The sequence below is a fragment of the Trachypithecus francoisi genome, unplaced genomic scaffold (assembly GCF_009764315.1).
Source record: "Trachypithecus francoisi isolate TF-2019V2 unplaced genomic scaffold, Tfra_2.0 Lachesis_group4, whole genome shotgun sequence".
In the NCBI taxonomy this organism is placed as follows: domain Eukaryota; kingdom Metazoa; phylum Chordata; class Mammalia; order Primates; family Cercopithecidae; genus Trachypithecus; species Trachypithecus francoisi.
The window spans coordinates 20,156,403-20,169,868 of record NW_022681469.1 but is presented as its reverse complement, the minus strand read 5'-3'; the positions used below and the strand labels follow the sequence as shown (position 1 = coordinate 20,169,868).

Genomic DNA, 13,466 nt, shown 5'->3' with positions numbered 1-13,466 from the left:
AAATGAGAGGATTAGGAATTACTTGGAGGAGTGGATGGCCACTTCATGGAGAAGTCAAGACATTTTGGCAAATCATACCTCTCCTCATTTAAAACACTAGGCCAGGCTGGGTGCGGTGGCTCATGCCTGTAATCCCAGCACTTTGGGAGGCCGAGATGTGCAGATCATTTGAGGTCAAGCGTTCAAGACCAGCCTGGTTAATGTGGTGAAACCCCATCTCGGCCAGGTGCGGTGGCTCACACCTGTAATCCCAGCACTTTGGGAGGCCGAGGTGGGTGGATCACAAGGTGAGGAGATCGAGACCATCCTGGCTAACACGGTGAAACCCCATCTCTACTAAAAATACAAAAAAAAGAAGAAACCCCCTCTCTACCAAAAATAGAAAAATTAGCCAGGGATTGTGGCGTGTGCCTGTAATCCTAGCTACTCAGGAGGCTGAGGCAGGAGAGTTGCTTGAACCCGGGAGGCAGAAGCTATGGTGAGCCGAGATCATGCCCCTGCACTCTAGCCTGGGCGACAGAGCAAGACTCCATTTCAAAAAATTAAATAACAATAAAAATAACTTCAGAAACATGAAACAATATGGAGTCTTAAAATAGAAAATGATGGGTCAGGCACGGTGGCTCAGCCTGTAATCCCAGCACTTTGGGAGGCTGAGGCTAGTGGATCACTTGAGGTCAGAAGTTCAAGACCAGCCTGGCCAACATGGTGAAACCCAGTTTCTACTAAAAATACAGAAATTAGCCGGGCGTGGTGGCACATGCCTGTAGTCCCAGCTACTCGGGAGGCTGAGGCAGGAGAATGGCATGAACCCAGGAGGCGGAGGTTATAGTGAGCAGAGATCGTACCACTGCACTCCTACCTGGGTGACAAAGCTTTTTTTTAGACTCTGTCTCAAAAAAAAAAAAAGAAAAAAGAAAAAAATATATATATACACACACACACACGTATGTATATATGTATATGTATGTTATATATGTGAAATGATGAAATAGCAAGTTGCAGAAGAATAAACAATATAGTTCCATTTAGATAAAAAATTTTAACATGTAAAGCTATACCATATGTTATTTAGAAAAATAAATATGTAATAAAACTATGAAGAAATAAAGAAAAATACAAAAGTTAGGATAATGATGATCTGAAAGGGAAGAGGGGAAAGGAGATGGAGGAGGGGTGAGGAGGGGCACACAGGCTTTTATGAATGTCTCTATGGGTACCATTATCTTACACAGGGCAACAGACACATGGTGTGTGCTGATCCTTACTTTTTATACCTTACATGTTTTATAAAAATTCTACTAATTTAGCCGGGTGCAGTGGCTCACACCTGTAATCCCAACACTTTGGGAGGCTGAGGCAGGCAGATCACGAGGTCAGGAGATCGAGATCATCCTGACTAACACAGTGAAACCCCGTCTCTACTAAAAACACAAAAAATTAGCCAGGCATGGTGGCAGGTGCCTGTAGTCCCAGCTACTTGGGAGGCTGAGGCAGGAGAATGGTGTGAACCCGAGAGGCGGAGCTTGAGTGAGCCGAGATGGCGCCACTGCACTCCAGCCTGGGCAACAGAGCGAGACTCTGTCTCAAAAAAAAAAAAAAAATTTCTACTAATTCAATTTAATGTTTAACAAAAGCAATAACAAATTCACACTGAAACACACAGGAGTGAAACTCTAGAATAAAGACAAAATCTTAAAGGCTATCAGGTAAAAAAAGGACATATATCCACAAAGGGGTGATAATTGAACCAGTAGTAAATGTTATGAGAAAAATTTAGTGAATATGTGTCTTAAAGTGTTAAATGTATCTGTCATCTACAGCTTGCACACGAAGGGGTAGTGGGGAAGGGTTGGCAGGTATTACAGAAAGACAGGAAAGGGAAGCGAAGTAAAAAACAAAACGAATAATAACCAAAAAAGCCAGTGAATCAGAAATCACAATAAATGGAAATGGATTAAGGTCACCTATTAAAGAAGAGATTATCATGCTAGTTTTCAATCCATCTAAAAGACACTGTTAACAGAGTTGCTTTTGTTTTTTGGTTTTGTTTTTAAGACAAAGTCTCACTCTGTCACCCAGGCTGGAGTGCAGTGGCACGATCTTGGCTCACTGCAACCTCCACCTCTCGGGTTCAAGAGATTCTCTTTTCTCAGCCTCCCAAGTAGCTGGGATTACAGGCGCGCGCCACCAGGCCCGGCTAATTTTTTTGTATTTTTAGTAGAGACAGAGTTTCACCGTATTGGCCAGGCTAGTCTCGATTTCCTGACCTCAAGTGATCCACCCACCTCGGCCTCCCAAAGTGCTGGGATTACAGCCATGAGTCACTGTGCCTGGCACAAAGAGATTTTTTTAAAACAATAAATGATAATCCTGTAAATGTTAGCTCTCCCTGAAATGCTTAGTATCAGACAAAATTGAATTACTATGGAAAATTTCAAACACACAGAAGCAGAGAGAATCTCATCCACCCATCATCCAGCTTCAGTTCCACTCCATTCCCACCCCTCTCGGAGACAGCCATTACGTTGAATTTTGAATACTGAATATAATGACACAAAGTTGGGGGGAAAAGTAAATCTTCATTCAATCATTTCTCTATCCACTTAATGATGCCATAAAAATAATGCTGCTATTACTCTACATAACGGATATATATTTATATGAACGTATAGCTGCATGAGAATAAAGCCTGAAAACAAGGAAAAGTCAGGGCAATTTCTGCCGGGATGCTAGTTTTTTTCTTCCCCCCCGAATTAGTATTTCCTCTAGGACTGTTATAAAAGCCTCTTTAGAAACTGCAGAAGGCAGGGGCCCAGAGCCATTGGTGTACTGTTGCCAAAGGATTCGACTCTCTAGCAATGTTGGGGCAACACAGCTAACTGCAGGATTAGTCAAATCAATCAATCAACAAATCAATCCCAGTGAGCAATGAATGGTAAAATATATTACTCTCCTACTTTTATGCTGGTGGGTTTTGTTTTTGTTTTTTTTTGAGAGAGGGTCTCACTCTGTCACCCAGGCTAGGGTACAGTGGTGTGAACACAGCTTACTGCAGCCTCGACCTTCTGGTAGCCATTCTCCTGCCTTAGCCTCCCAAGTAGCTGGGACCACGGGTGCACACCACCACACCCAGCTGATTTTTTTTATTTTCTTGTGGAGACAGAGTCTCATTACGTTGGGCAGACTGGTCTCAAACTCCTGAGCTCAAGCAATCCTCCTGCCTTGGCCTCTCAGTGTTGGGATTACAGGCATCGCCCAGCCCTGGTGCTGTTTTAATTTCCTTTTTACAGCAAATAACATTCAGAAGAAAAACACTAAGGAAAGACTTGTGCACACATCTGATTGCCCCTTATCTAGCCCCACAAATTTATGAATGTAGGGCTTTAACACCTTAAAATATCATGCGGTTATTTTTTGTTTTGTTTTGTTTTTGAGACACAGTCTCGCTCTGTCGCCCAGGCTAGAGTGCAATAGTGTGATCTTGGTTCCCTGCAACCTCCCCTCCCCGGGTTCAAACAATTCTCCTGCCTCAGCTTCTAGAGTAGCTGGGATTACAGGCATGCACCACCACATCTGGCTAATATTTTTGTATTTTCTTTTTTTTTTTTTTTTGTTGAGACGGAGTCTTGCTCTGTCGCCCAGGCTGGAGTGCAGTGGCCAGATCTCAGCTCACTGCAAGCTCCACCTCCCAGGTTTACGCCATTCTCCTGCCTCAGCCTCCCGAGTAGCTGGGACTACAGGCGCCTGCCACCTCGCCCGGCTAGTTTTTTTTTTTTTTTTTAGTAGAGACGGGGTTTCACCGTGTTAGCCAGGATTGTCTCGATCTCCTGACCTCGTGATCCGCCCGTCTCGGCCTCCCAAAGTGCTGGGATTACAGGCTTGAGCCACTGCGCCCGGCCATATTTTTGTATTTTCAATAGAGATGGGGTTTCATGATGTCAGTCAGGCTGGTCTCGAACTCCTGACCTCAAGCAATACCCCCCGCCTTGGCTTCCCAAAGTGCTGGGATTACAGGTGTGAGCCACTATACATTTTTTAAATCCATCTAAGAGACACCCTTACCAAAGAGATAAAAAACAAACAATATAGCCCAAAACAATAAATTTCACAAAAAAATAAAAAGGGCTATCCACTCAAATGCTAGCTCGCCCCACCCAGAAAAGCTTATTAATATCAGTCAAAATTGAATCTTTTAAACTTAAAATGGTGAAACTTGAAAATGTGTGTGCCTTGGCATGGTTGAAGTCAGCCAAAACTAAACCCAGTTGGATGAATTACTTTTTTAAGGTACTACAGCCAACTCAGTTTGAAAACAAAAGCAGCACATGTTACCTGTTTAACAAAATCAAGACAGGCTCTATGCTTGTCAAGTTTCAGTGTAATATCAAAAAAGAATATCCACAATTATTTGAAAAGGCTATTAAAATATTCCTCCTTTTTCCCACTACTTATCTGTGTAAGGCTGGATTATCTTCCTCTAGTTCAATAAAAACAGCACATCACCAACAGATTTAAAGTAGAAGCAGGTGTGAGAAACCAGCTGTCTTCTATTAGCCAAGCACTTCAAAAATTCACAAACAATGCCACCCTTCTCATGAAAGTATTTAAAAAAAAAAAAAACACATTTCATTTTTCATTTTTAAAATGTTAGCATGTAATGAGACATTATTGTTATTTTCAAGTGAATTAACACATAAATATTTTACATACTTTTCCATTTTAATTTGTAATACAGTAAAAAAGTCAATAAACAGGCCAGGTGAGGTGGCTCACGCCTGTAATCCCAGCACTTTGGGAGGCCGAGGCGGGTGGATCACCTGAGGTCAGGAGTTCAAGACAAGCCTGGACAACATGGTGACACCCCCCTCCCCTACTAAAAATACAAAAATTAGCTGGGCATGGTGGCACATGCCTGTAATCCCAGCTACTTGGGAGGCTAAGGCAGGAGAATCTCTTGAGCCCAGGAGGCAGAGGTTGCAGTGAGCCAAGATCACACCACTGCACTCCAGCCTAGGCAACAGAGCAAGAATCCATCTCAAAAAAATATGATAAGGTCCAAAATATTTTCTAGAAGATTTGACAATCTAATATCCTATGTGAGTGTCAAGATTTATACCACTGATGGCTTTGAAATTTTCAAGAATTTGAAGTTATCTTAAAAAAACAAAAACAAAAAACAGCCAGAGAAAAAGCTTAGCTCGGTAAAGCCTTGCCTACCTGCCCATGCCCTGAATGAGCTGTTCCACCACCAAGGATGAAATACCTGCTTTTTCAATTAAGTTCCCCAAGGTCCTCCATGGTCTGGCTCTGCCTACCTCTTTACTTCCTCTCCCAGCCTTGCCCCCTCATCCCTGTCCCCACCATCTGCTTTTATAAGCCTTTGGAGGGCAGTGTCATGTTTATTTCTCTCTAAGGTACCTTGCACGTGGCAGATATTCAGTGGGTTTTTTTGTTTTTTGTTTGTTTGTTTTTGAGATGGAGTCTCGCTCTGCCGCCCAGGCTGGAGTGCAGTGGCACAATCGCAGCTCACTGCCACCTCTGCATCCCAGATTCAAGCAATTCTCGTACCTCAACCTCCCAAGTAGCTGGGATTATAGGCATGTACCACCACCCCCGGCTAATTTTTGTATATTTAGTAGAGACAGGGTTTCACCATGTTGTCCAGGCTGGTCTCGAACTCCTGACCTCGTGATCCGCCTACCTCGGCCTCCCAAAGTGGTGGTATTACAGGGGTGAGCTACTGCACCCAGCCGGTATTCAGTGTTTTTTATAAACGACAGAAGGGGAAGGAAATAGAGAAGGAAAGAGGGAGAGTCCCATCAGCTGAAATGTCCTTGAAAACTGCAGTCTTCTGCCAGTTTACCTACAGAAGCCAGTCAGAGAAGCAGCCTCCATCTAGAGTGGGTCCAACTCATCGGCTTCCCACCAGACAGAGAATTAGAAAACATCCCCTTATACCCACACTCAGCCCATTCAGTGGCACCCCGCAGACAAGACTCACTGCCTGTAAGAATCAAACGCCCACAAGAGCAATCAACTCCTCCAAGTAGGCTAAGCTTCCCTAGGGCTATGCCGAGAAAGGAAAACAGCTGTCTCCAAATCAGCAGGTGTGGCTCTAAAAACTGCACACCGGGATTTTCCTGGGGCTGCAACCCTGAGAAGGGGACGACCATGCAAGCCTGTCTCCCTGCCTTCAGCAACCAGGTACGGGACCCGCAAGTGGCTCTCAGGGCCTTCAGGGAGACAGGTTTCATTACTGTCCTTACCTGGGGAGGCCAGCAAAATGGAGAACTTACCTCCAGGGTAATCATTTCCCGTGGGAGCGGGGTCAGTGGGCTTTTCTCAGGCAACTGAACTGCAATCTCATTTTGCATCTCGTCTTCCAGAAAACCTGAAGAATGAAAACCCACCAGAAATCCCAAGGTGATTGTGTTTTCTCGTAACTAAGAAATGAGGTCAAGCAAGGCGTGTGCCTTTCACTCAGCTCAGCTACCTGAATTGTCCTAGGAGCTGCCACAGCACCTGGATCCCACCCCCACCTCCCCCATTCCCTCCAGGTGGGCCTCTGGGACCACCTCAAAAAGTATTGCAAACAGGGACACATTCGTTAATTAAGTCCTGCAAACTATTGACCCCCCCTTGCCAGTTCACATTTGAACAGTAAGCAAAAAAAAAAAAAAAAAAATTGGCTTACGGAGGATTCTCTCCAGTGATTCACACCTTCTGACTTCATTCACAAATTTCCTTTGAAAGCTGTTCACATTCTTATTTAACTGAGGGAGGAATCACAAGACACACATTAGTAGCAACAGTTGCCAATAGATTCCTTTTGGGTTTTGTTTTGTTTTTTTTTTTTTTTGAGTTTCAATCTTGTCACCCAGGCTGGAGGGCAATGGTGCGATCTCAGTTCACTGCAACCTCCGCCTCCTGGGTTCAAGTAATTCTTCTGCCTCAGCCTCCCGAGTAGCTGGGATTACAGGCACCCACCACCATAACCGACTAATTTTTGTATTTGTAGTACAAAATTGATGGGGTTTCACCATGTTGGCCAGGCTGGTCTCGAGCTTCTGACCTAAAGTGATCCGCCCACCTCAGCCTCCCAAAGTGCTGGGGTTACAGGCGTGAGCCACTGTGCCAAGCCCCTTTTTGGTTATTTTATCTTTTTAGTACTAGAGAATGTTGCTGGAATTCTCTTAGGAATAGATGCTTCCATGCACAAGACAGGCGAGTTACAGGCAAAACATACCTTATTGTTCTTCTACTCAATCCCCCTAATGCTTCAACTTTCACCCTCCCGTTTCTAAAAGAACAAAGTCCTGGCCAGGTGCAGTGGCTCAGGCCTGTAATCCCAACACTTTGGGAGGTCGAGGCTGGTGGATCACTTGAGCCCAGGAGTTTGAGACCAATCTGGGCAACATAGTGAGAGACCTTGTCTCTACTAAAAATTACAAAATTAACCAAACATGGTGGCGTGTGTGTATAGTCCCAGCTACTCAGGGGGCTGAGGTAGGAGGCTTGAGCCTGGGAGGTTTGAGGCTACAGTGAGCCACGATTGTGCCACAGCACTTCAGCCTGGGCTACACAGCGAGACCCTGTCTCAAAAAAAAAAAAAAAAAAAAATTGACTTAATCAAAATTTAAAACTTTTGTGCATCAAAGGATACTTAATAGCATCCTTTCACTTTCTTCATAGAAAGTGAAAAAACCCACAGCATGGGACAAAGTATTTTCAAATAATATATCTGCCTCAAAAAAGAAAAGAAAGGTAAAGAAAAAGAAAGGAAAAGAAAAGAAAGAAGGAAGGAAGTCCACCCTCATCTAAGTTTACCTTATTTCTCTGCCTTGGCTATCCAAATGAGCCTCAAAATCCTCAATGGGGCCATAAAAACGAACAGACCTTGAAGACTGCACAGCTCCATGTAACATATCACAGTTATCAACAAAACTTCTACTCTCAGCTCAGCTCAATGAACGTTATTGAGGACCTGCCTCATATGAGGTCCTGTGTGAAGAACTAGGGATGTGAAGAACAAGATGTGATCCTTCCCCGCAAGAGCTTAGCTCTGACCTTGACCTTAGCGAAGAAGTAAAGAAGGGCTGGTTTTCTAAATTAGACTAAGAGCTTGATGAGGGTCTAAACTACCCCTGGGAAATGATACCCCAGTGTCATACTCAAGACAGTCTAACTGTAGAATGTCACTCCGGAACTCAATTCTGGGTATTACAACCAACTCTAGAATCCAAAATACTTTGTCCTCAGCCTGTCTAGTCAGGAAAAATAGTTTTTATGGTCAGAACAAGGTTTGGTAACCTACATGCCCATTGGCTACAATGTTTGAAGACGCTACACAAGAGAAAAAAATTCAATGACATCTAACATGTAGTGATTGCATTAGAGCTTCAAGACATTCGTATAGAGGAGACAGGCATGGAGGGAGGGAGAACATGCTCTTGAATGACCTGCCTGGTCATGACAAATCCTAGCCAGAAGCACTGAAACTACAGAATTTCGTCGATTCCAGCTCACAGCTCCTCTCCCTACAAAATGGTTATTGTTCATCATAAAGAAGTGTTCTGCAAGAGTTATCTACTCCCACCCCTGCCTTCCTCTTATCTCCAAAGAACTCAGTACCTACATCTTTGAATTGAACCAATCCAAGCTCTCCGAGCTCAGCCACACAGCAATATGCAGCTTCCACCTGGAGAAACAGTTGTGACAAACACATCTCCTCGCTTCGAAACACAGACGCCATCTTGGCCCAGCTTCTGTCTACAGGAGAAAAAGAAAAAGATATTAGTATTTAAGGTAATAAATGTGTGAAAACCTTAGGATGAAATTTTTAAGTTAAATTAAAATCTAACAGGGAAAAAATGTATTAGGAATCACTCCTGATTTTAGGAGACTTTTTTTTTTTTTTTTTTGAGACGAGGTCTCACTCTGTTGCCCCAGGCTGGAATGCAGTGGTGCAATTTTGGCTCACTGCAGCCTCAACCTCCCAGGCTCAAGTAATCCACCCATCTCAGCCTCCTGAATAGCTGGGACTACAGATGTGTACCAGGATGCCCGGCTATCCTGATTCTAAAAATGTAAACAAAAACAAGATAGCACTTTATGCCCTCCATCAGACTGGCAAAAGATTATACTTTATTTTTGAGACAGAATCTTGCTCTGTCATTCAGGCTAGAGTGCAGCGGCACAAACACGACTCACTGCAGCCTCAATTTCCTAGGCTCAAGAGATCCTCCTGCCTCAGCCTCCTATGTAGCTGGGACTACAGGTGTGCACCACTACACCTGGCTATTTTTTTAAATTTTTTTTCGTTGAGATGGAGTCTTGCTGTGTTGCCCAGGCTGGTATTGAACTCCTGGACTCAAATGATCCTCCTACTCTGGTCTCCCAAAGTGGTGGGATACAGGCATGAGCCACTACTCTCAGCTGGCAAAATATTTTAAAATATGACTAAAGACTCGAGTTGTGGATGGTATGAGAAAACAGGCCCTTTCATGCACTAGAATGTCACTCCAGAACTCAGTCCTGGGTATCACAACCAACGCTGGATTCCAGAATACTTTGTCCTCAATTTCCCTAGTCAGGAAAAATAGTTTTTGTCATCAGAACGAGGTTTGGTAATCCATATACCCATTGGGTATATCCAATGTTAACGTGTAAATTCTTTGTAGCTTTTTCAGAGAGCAATTTATCAATGTCTATCAAATCTTATATCCCTCACACCCACAAATCAAGATGTCCACTGCTATTTATCCAGACAGACTTGGATATGTATGGAGAAACGGAGGAACAAGAACAGTTCTTATAGCATTGTATGTAATAATTACAGTAAATGGCTGTAACCTAGATATCCATCAATAGGGAAATGATTAAATAAACTGTGATATAACAGAGCTCTGTGTAGTCAGCAGGAATAAAATAAATCTGTATGTCCTGTATATGGAAGAAGGATGCCCACGGGTGAGTGGGGCAGGGGAATGGTGTGAGTTTGGTTAGCCAAAACTGACCTGCAAGACACAGTTCCACCACACAGTCATAAGTGTGTATTGACACTACTGATTTAAAAAAAAGACTAAGACTCACACTCCTGAAGGGAATCTCAAACATCTAGACTGAAATAGATTAAAACATCCACCATACTCAACAGATGCATGTCCAAAGTTTAACCGTGACACTGGGAGATGATCTTGAAGCCCTCATCACCAGCCGGCACAGAGCATACACAGCCAGGGAACGGAGCCCTCGTCATCAGAGGCCTCCCAGCAGCGATCGATGCATTGCAAACTCTAGGGTGGGGCAGTTTGCCACTCCTGAACATTTCTCTGTTCCTTAGTAGACCATCCAAGTCATGCTGCCCATTGAACTGCCTTTAGTGACACTCAGAACAGGTGGCAGGGAAGGACAACTCCCGGGGGTTAGAAGAAAGTGAACCTCTTTCCAATGGTGAAGTTGAAGGCCGCATGAGAGCCAAGGGGAGGAGGAGGGCACAGAAGCTATTCCCAAAGATCCTCCCAATGGCCCTGCTGCTGCCAAACCACACAGTTTTCCCTCCAGGTCAACCTTCTGGAAGAACTTCCACACCTCCAGAGTAGATTTAATTTTATCACGTACAGAGTATCTACTGTGTGCTGGATACTGGGCCTACCCATTGTCCCAGTTTCACACAGGACCAACTCTAAAGTCCTTGAGCTGGCCAGCCAAAGGCTGCAGGACCTGGCCTCCTCTGTGTCCTCCTCCAGCTTTGGCCTCTCCAGGGACCCTGCATTTCTTCCCAGCTTCCACCCCCTTCAGGCCCTTCACCCAGGCCTTCCCCTGGGTTTGGAACCTCAATCTCCTCCTCTCCACCGTCCATCCCACGCCCCACATGACCCTGTCACTCCTTCAGTCTCCATGTAAGGATCTTCTTCCTCCACAAGGCTTCCCTGACACCCCCAGCTCCCTCAAGGAGCTAAGCCCCCTCCTACATGCCCCCAGAAGAGCAATCATTTGCAATCGCTTGTTTTTAACCGCCTGGATTCCCCACACATAAACCAGTGAAGTCCACAAGGCTAGAACCATGCCCTGTTTCCACTTTCACAACGGTCTAGGTCAACAGCACCACAAAGTGGCCGCTCCAGAAGCATCTTCCCATGTGTGGACCAGAGGATAAACATCATCCCTCAGGAAGTGCACATGGTCTGGGCCCACATTTGTGCCTTTTGACACCAAGATGAATTCAAAGCTTTCCTACTGCCCTGTCTAGTAACTACAGCCAAGTGAACATACACCAGAGACCCAAGGCATTCACTTCATGCAGATCAAAAGCATAGCATCAACACCCTTCTTACCCCAGCTTCCTCCAGGCGGGTCCTGGGTGGGGGTCTGGGGCAGACAGTGGTTTCCCCGACCTGATGCACGGAGCAGGGAGCCCCAAGTCCTGCGGCCCTCCGGGCTTGCTAGCAGTCCTGGGTGGAGCAGCAGCCACCGGTGAATCCTCAGGTGGCCTCCCCGCAGCGCCCCTCCCGGCTTCTTCTCCTCCCAGGCTCCCAAAGAGCCAGGAGGCAGCTCTGTTGTATCAACACTGGCCTGTTGTGGGTGAAGACAAACCTGCCCCACCGGCCAGCCCGCTCAGCCCCCGCCCCACCTGTGCCCTCTGCCATGACCTTAAGTTTCCAACAGGAAGCATTCATTTATTTTCTAATGAAAGTAACTTGCCCCTCAGGGAGCTGAAGGTTGAGGACAAGATTCCTGGAGGCCTTAGAAGGACCCCAGTAAATGAAAACATCCCTTTAACTTGTGAAAATGAAATAACTTTAAAAAATAATTTTGGGGGCCGGGAGCGGTGGCTCATGCCGGTAATTCCAGCACTCTGGGAGGCTGAGGTGGGCAGATCATTTGAGGTCAGAAGTTTGAGACTAGCCTGGCCAATATGGTGAAATCCTGTCTCTACTAAAAATACAAAAAAATGAGCAGAGTGTGGTGGCGGGCGCCTGTAATCCCAGCTACTCAGGAGGCTGAGGCAGGAGAACCGCCTGAACCCAGGAGGCAGAGGTTGCAGTGAGCCTAGATCATGCCACTGCACTCCAGCCTGGACGACAGAGCCAGACTCCATCTCAAAAATAATATATATGTATATGTATATACATACACACACACACATATATAGGTATATATGTATATATATGTATATACATATACATATATAAATGAAATATATGTATGTATATATAAATGAAAAAATAAAAGTAGTTTTGGAAAATAAAAAACATCACACTCGCCCTCCTATCAGCTATTAACCAAAACACTCTACTTTCAAAGGAAAATAGAAGACTCCCTTATGAAATGCCCAATGGCTAAAATTCAGCTTCCGCTGTGGCCCAGGTAAAAAGAGACAGAAGCAAATGTGGTATGTGCCCTTTTCCTTTGGCGGGGTCTTGTGTTTTCCTATTTATTTGACAGAGGGTGCGAGGGGCAGAACAAGCCAATGAGGTGCGTTTCTCTTGCCCAGGGGTGGGGCGGCTGCAACAGAAACCTGCGGTTATTTGAATGAGCTTTGCTTCTCCAGGGCGATGCACAGATCCCCGCAGGGACTCCCACCAGTGAGCCTTAGAAGGTACCCCAGAATGAGTGAGGGGGGTGACTTTTTTTACCTTTTTAGTATGGAAAAACTGAAACACCTGCAAAAGTACAGAAAATAATACAGGGAACCCCCATTACACATCACTTGGCCACACCGGTTTGTGAATGTTCTATCATCCACACCCCACCCACTACCCCTCCCCACCTCTGATTATTTCGAAGCAAATCCCATACATCATATTATTTCTTTCAAAATATTTCAGCATGTATCTCTAAAAGATAAGGATTCTTTTTTTTTTGAGACGGAGTCTCGCTCTGTCGCCCAGGCTGGAGTACAGTGGCCGGATCTCAGCTCACTGCAAGCTCCGCCTCCCGGGTTTACGCCATTCTCCTGCCTCAGCCTCCCGAGTAGCTGGGACTACAGGCACCCGCCACCTCGCCTGGCTAGTTTTTTGTATTTTTTAGTAGAGACGGGGTTTCACCGTATTAGCCAGGATGGTCTCGATCTCCTGACCTCGTGATCCGCCCGTCTCGGCCTCCCAAAGTGCTGGGATTACAGGCTTGAGCCACCGCGCCCGGCCAAGGATTCTTTTATACACACATATACACACACAAACACATATAAAATACCAGTCACTCCTAAAATTCAATAATTCTTAAATTTGCCTTAATATAAAATATCCCATCAGGATTCAAGTTTCCTAGATTGTCTGAGATTTGCATTTTTTTTAAGAGAAGGGTCTTGCTCTGTTGTCCAGGATGGAGTGTGGTGGTGCAAACACAGCTCACTGCAGCCTCAACCTCCTGGGCTCAAGTGATCCTTCCACCTCAGCTTCCTGAGTAGCTAGGACTACAGATGTACATCACTATGATTGACTAATTTTTTTTTCTTTTTA

General features: G+C 45.0%; 1 protein-coding gene across 5 annotated transcripts in view; it reads right to left on the bottom strand.

Annotated features, from left to right (window-relative positions):
* ATP6V0A4 (ATPase H+ transporting V0 subunit a4) overlaps positions 1-13,466 on the bottom strand; it is a 95,878-nt gene that overhangs the window by 56,885 nt on the left and 25,527 nt on the right. For 4 of the 5 annotated variants that reach the window (XM_033193183.1, XM_033193180.1, XM_033193182.1 and 1 more), the window contains 3 exons: positions 8,639-8,772; positions 6,698-6,776; positions 6,300-6,394 (listed from right to left, as the gene is read on the bottom strand). In XM_033193183.1, coding sequence (XP_033049074.1) covers positions 6,300-6,394; positions 6,698-6,776; positions 8,639-8,755 — 291 coding nt within the window. In that variant the 5' untranslated portion in view covers positions 8,756-8,772. Of the gene's footprint in view, positions 1-6,299; positions 6,395-6,697; positions 6,777-8,638; positions 8,773-11,339; positions 11,569-13,466 lie in introns of those variants that run through there. The other variant, XM_033193181.1, reaches the window with a different exon arrangement.